Source organism: Tupaia chinensis, unplaced genomic scaffold, assembly GCF_000334495.1.
Source record: "Tupaia chinensis unplaced genomic scaffold, TupChi_1.0 Scaffold000330_1, whole genome shotgun sequence".
Lineage (NCBI taxonomy): Eukaryota > Metazoa > Chordata > Mammalia > Scandentia > Tupaiidae > Tupaia > Tupaia belangeri.
Genome location: NW_006159824.1, coordinates 1,432,030 through 1,437,420, shown reverse-complemented (window position 1 = coordinate 1,437,420; position 5,391 = coordinate 1,432,030). Strand labels below are relative to the sequence as shown.

The 5,391-nt window shown below is 52.6% G+C and overlaps 1 protein-coding gene and 1 long non-coding RNA gene across 3 annotated transcripts in view; one reads left to right on the top strand and one right to left on the bottom strand.

The window, feature by feature from the left end:
- The window catches only part of LOC102486460 (uncharacterized), a 7,545-nt gene extending 4,379 nt beyond the window's left edge, over positions 1-3,166 (top strand). Inside the window, exons 2-4 of the long non-coding RNA XR_335053.3 lie at positions 742-827; positions 2,317-2,412; positions 2,941-3,166. This is a non-coding gene — a long non-coding RNA (uncharacterized LOC102486460). The remainder of the gene's footprint in view (positions 1-741; positions 828-2,316; positions 2,413-2,940) is intronic.
- The window catches only part of DLG4 (discs large MAGUK scaffold protein 4), a 34,842-nt gene that overhangs the window by 24,773 nt on the left and 4,678 nt on the right, over positions 1-5,391 (bottom strand). The window contains exon 2 of one of the 2 annotated variants that reach the window (XM_027773169.1): positions 58-222. In XM_027773169.1, the coding sequence (XP_027628970.1) occupies positions 58-222 (165 nt within the window). The remainder of the gene's footprint in view (positions 1-57; positions 223-5,391) is intronic. The other variant, XM_006151830.3, reaches the window with a different exon arrangement.

Sequence of the window (5,391 nt, the reverse complement as noted above, 5' to 3'; positions counted from 1 at the left end):
TGCAGCCCCGAGGCTCCGAGGGCCGCACTGGGAAGGGGGGCCGCCAGGGTCTCCTACCTTGATGGGGGAGAGGTGGGCGTGGCCCACGACCCCGTGGACAGCCTCGAGGTGGGACAAGTTCCTCTCCGCCACGTGCACCAGCTCGGGGGCGTTTACCTGGTTGGGGAGGTGGGCCGGGCTGTGCTCCAGAGGGGGCGTGTCTTCATCTTGGTAGCGGTATTTCTGGGGATGGGGACAGAGGCGTCACTGGGGCCAGCCCAGTGCCTCAGGCTCCAGGCTGCCCGCCCGCCTCCTCTTCCCCAGCCGGCGCGGTGCGGAAGGCCCTGGGGCCTGACCAGCTCCTCCCCCTCCCTCTCCTCCAGCCCATTGGCTCCCCTCTCTCCACCCTCCCGACAGCCCCCTCTCTGGCCAGGGCCTCAGCACCTCTTATTCCTCCCCAAGTCCCAGTCAGGTTCCCCAACTCTTCTGGCATCCTGGGACCCTGGCCTTCTGCCCAGTGTACCCCCTCCTTTGGCCTCTCTCTCCCCTTTCCTAGGCCGTCCTCTTCAGGCCACGCCATCCTTTCAGATGGCCCCTGACACTTGTTCCCCCTTCCTCTACACCCCAGCCCTAATGTCTTTGCTTCCCTCATCATCTCAATCTCACCCCCATGTTCTAGCCCCCCACGGTCCCCTCGCTGCTTCTGTTCTTTCCATCCCACCCCGCCGCACCGCACCTTCACCGCCTCACTCTCCCTTGCAGCCTCTACCCCACAAGTCGCAAGCTTTGGCTCTCCAGCACCTGGCAGGCCCGCGGCAGGAACTGAAGTCAGGCCCTTCAACTAGAAGGTACTTGTCACCAGCCCCCTAGGCAGGACAAGGCTAAACTGTCCAGCTTCTCCTTCACTGGTCTCTTGGGGTCCCAAGCAGTCTGCAAAGAAGACCCAGGAGTCTGGCCCCAGGCCTGCAAGAGCCCACAGCCCAGGCAGTTAATCGGATATACCAGCAAGGGAGGGCATGGGGGGGCAGGGGAGGGCAGAGCTAGGAGGGCTCTGGAGGGGGCAGAAATGAGTGCCAGGTGTCCAGATTGCGGGGGGTGGGGGGGTGGCAGTGTGCAGAGCCTCAGAGTAAATTCCTGATCTCCCTCTGGACTTTTGGGGTGAAAGGTCCAACATGACCCCTGACTCTGCCAATTAACCAGCTGCCATCTGAAGAGCTTCCAGTGCTAGCGTAATAGGGACACCAGCAAATGGGATTAACTGGGGCTGGAGAGCAAGGAACGGGGCAGATGGGACAGCAGCGAAGGACAGCAACTCTGCCTGGGTCGTCCACATCTGCCCATGCTCACCGGGGCCCAGGGAAGGAAGAGGAGGAGACCATGTGCAGGGCTCCCTGGGGGTTTGGAGAAGACAGAACACACTCCCCTGTACACATGGGTTGAAAGAGGAGACAGGAGCTCCTCCCCGAAGTTTCTGAGAAACTAAGAGTACCCCACATTGGGAGGGCAACGGTGGCAAAGTGTAATGGGAGGCAGCGTACCAAGGTCAATCCCGGACCCTGGAACGTGACTCTGAGAATTCTGAGGATGATGATCAAGGCTGAAGACTTAAGCCAACTCTGGCCTGTATTAAGGGTGCAGTCAGAGAAGGCGAAGAGGGAATGGTCCTGTCAACGCAGAGACTCACACCCAGGACAGACAAGAAGCCTGGAGAAGAACCTTGATACAGTTAAAGGGCTTTGAAGAAGGAAAACGGGGGCTCATCAAGACGGAGACTTTTCTCTGGGCCTCAGACTGAAGACTTAAGCCAACTCTGGCCTGGATTAAGGGTTGCAGTCAGAGAAGGCGAAGAGGGAATGGTCCTGTCAACGCAGAGACACACCCAGGACAAACAAGAAGCCTGGAGAAGAACCTTGATACAGTTAAAGGGCTTTGAAGAAGGAAAACGGGGGCTCATCAAGACGGAGACTTTTCTCTGGGCCTCAGACCTGGAGAGATTCTGGAAATCCAAGTTCCAATACCATGGCACAAAAAGTAGAGGCGAAAGTAGGGGAAGTAGAGGCAAGACAGCCCTTATCAAAGGTCGAGCTGTCTCGGATAAGTGAGTTCTATGATCTGAAAGGGGCTGTCCATGCCACACCCCAACAGCGCACAAGCTGAGGGACAATGCCCCAGAATAGGGGGTCCAGGGGGAAGGGGAGGAAACAGCCCTCTTCTCTTATTTCATGGGCCCCCATTCCCTGCAAAATAATTAAGACAGGCCAAAGCTTGCAGCTCTAAGTTTTTGAGTCTGGGGAGGGTTTGAACCCAACACCCTTCCATCTTCACTCCATCTCACAGAAAATTCCTGAATCTGATGAAGAAACGTCAGGGCGCAGCAAAGAAAATGAACATGGGAAGAGGGACATTTCATCGTTTATTTTAGAGACAATCAAGGTGAACTTTTATCACAGTGAGACCCCACACACCTCTCCCTGCTCCACTCTCAAGGGGGGAGTGGTGTCTGGCATGGAGCAAAAGGTACCTCAGGATTAGGGGACAAGGAGGGAAACAGGCAACAAGAAACAGGACCCAAAGTTCCCAGGATGTGGCTGGAGGAGGTTAGGGACTATGACCAGTCCCTGAAAATTTTCCACAGACAGACGTGTAGAGAGGGGAAAAAAACGGAAAAACTGGTCTGGAGGGGTGGGGGGTAGGGAGAGTAATTCTGAAATTGCAAACTGGGGGGTGGGGGGTGTGTCAGCATCTTTGGGTCTGGACTACAGGGCAACTAAAGCAAGACAGGAAGGGAAGCACCCCCCCTTTCCCTATTAGGACTCAGGGCCCTGCCCCACCGGCGACAGCTGGGGCGCTATAGGGACAAGTCTGCACCCCCCAATATATTAGGGCTTAAGTAAAAGGCCTGGGGAGAGGGGCACAAACAGGGTCGCTGTTATTCCTTCCCTTTTGGCCCCCTCCTCACAGGAACCCCAGATGCACAGAATGACCTGAAACCAAGGCTTGCACCCCCAAAATAGAGGGGTTGTAAGTTAAAGTGAATAATAAGAGGGGCGACCCACAGAGCTTGTCCGCAAGAAGTTGCAACCCAGAGACCCCGCACCAAGCAGAAGGAACAGCGACAGCACTTGAAGCTTGGACCCTGAGATTTGGGGGTCCGGGAAGAGGGGAGCGGGGCCGGAGCCCGTACCGCGGCACGTACCACGCAGAGACACATGGAGGCGAATCTGTTCCGAGCCGACATGGAGAAGGGGAGGGGGACTGAGGGAAGGCGGCCAGAGGGGGGGGGAGACGGCGCCTGCGCAGTACGGGAGAGCGTCACGATGGGAGAGAGGGGTGAGGGGAGACCCTCCTGGCCACCAACTTTCCTAGTTCCAGCTGTTTCTCTGTGGACTTTTTCCGTAGTATATTCGTATGCCAACCCGTCTACAATCAGAGACACTCCTAAAATTTAACAATTCGTCTCTTTGATTCTCAGGGTCCCCTTATTCCACCTTATTCCTCACCTCCAAAATCTCCAGGCCCCTAACAATTCCGAAACCTCACTGAATGGGGCCTCCAGGGTCCATGGACGCAAGCAGCACCTCCTCCTCACAAGAACCCCCAAGGGATGTAAACTGCCAGGGTCCCCACCCCAAGGATTGCCAGCATCCCCTCAAATTCCAAGACACCTCCTATTCTTACCTTTAGCCTCCCTCCTACAGGCCCAGCCCCATAGTATGGTAGGACAAGGATTCTTCAAGAGCTTAAAGGGCCACAGGTCCTTGTTATGTCCCCAAATTAATATATCCCTTCACTAGTCCCTTTTCCAAAGCCTGTCTATCCCCAGTCCTCCTAACAGAGGCCTTGAAATTAGTATTCCTCTAAAAACACCCATCTAAATAGTCTTCACATGTTTGGAGTCCCCTGTCCAAATCTCAGAATCTAATGACATTCTCATGATTTTCTAAAATACTAGTTCTCTGGGGGACCAGCAGTTAGCGTAATGGCTATGTGGCTGGACTCCCACGTAGTCGACTGCGGTTGGAGTCCTGGACTCGGTGGCTTAAACTCACACCAGGCGCGTGTGCGTACGTGCCCCAGAACCTGAGAGGAGAATGGAGGAGAAGGGATTGCGGAGTGGTCATCCCCCCTGGGGGGTGATTTCTTTCTATCTCTCTGTCTCTCTCTGTCTTTCTGGTAAGCGCACGCACCCTATAGCCAAAACCTCTCCAAAAAAATTAAAAATAAAATACTAGTCCTCAAAACCACACCAGAGGGGGCCAGAAGGTGGCGTGGTGGTTAAAGGCGCTGCATTCCCACATGGCCAACTGTGATTCAAGTCCCAGACCTGATGGCTTGCTTGCTTGCTTTCCCTTTTTCTCTCTCTGTCTCTGGTCAAATTAAAAATAACAACAAATGGAATTAAATAAATAAGTGAATAATTCTTTTTTTAAAAAAGGTTTTTGCTATAGGGTGCATATGCTCACCAGAAAGACAGAGAGAGACAGAGAGACAGAAAGTGAGAAATCATCCCCGCAGGAGGGATGGCCACGCCGCAATCCCTTCTCCTCTATTCTCTCCCCGGGATCTTGGGCACGCACACACACACCAGCATGAACCAATCATTGGTGTGGGTGGAGCTCTCCCGTTGCCTAGAAACCCAACTGCCCCTCAGGGAGAACAGTTGGTCACATGATTTCTGAGAAACAATTTGCTCAGTGAGGAAGTGAAGCCTAATGGTTTCCAAGATGATGGATAGCTCAAGATGGCGGATAGCTCAAGATGGCTTTCATATGCAGTGCCCTCCACACAGGGGACCAGCAGGTAGGGTGGTGGGCGCTGGACACTCCTGCATGGCTGACCACAGTTCAGTCCCACACCTGGTAGCTTGTTTTCTCACTTTCCCTCTCTCTCTCTGTGTGTTTGTGAGTGTGTGTGTGTGTGTGTGTCTCTTGTCAAATTAAAATAAATGAATGAATAAATCATTCTTTAAAATTTTTTTCCATCAATATTCATTAAGGATAGTGGCTTATCGTTATTTTTTGTTTGTACTATTTTTACTTGGTTTTACTCCAGAGTATTATAAAGCTTTATAATATAAATGGTGAAGTGTTCCCTTTTTTTAAAAAGTATTTGAATTTTTTAGACTAACTTTATTTATCCATTTATTAATTTTATTTTGACCAGAGAGGAATAGAGTGAAAGAGAAAGAGAGAGGGAGAAAACGAGAAAGCAAGCCACCAGGTCCAGGATTTCAACCATGGTCGGCCATGTGGGAGTCCAGCACCCTTAACCACCACGCCACCTACCAGCCCTTTCATTTATTTATTTATTTCATTTTTTATTTATTTATTTTTTGGGAGAGATTCACTATAGGGCGTGTGCGCTCGCCAGACAGACAGAGAGAGACATACAGACAGGAAGGGAGAAATCACG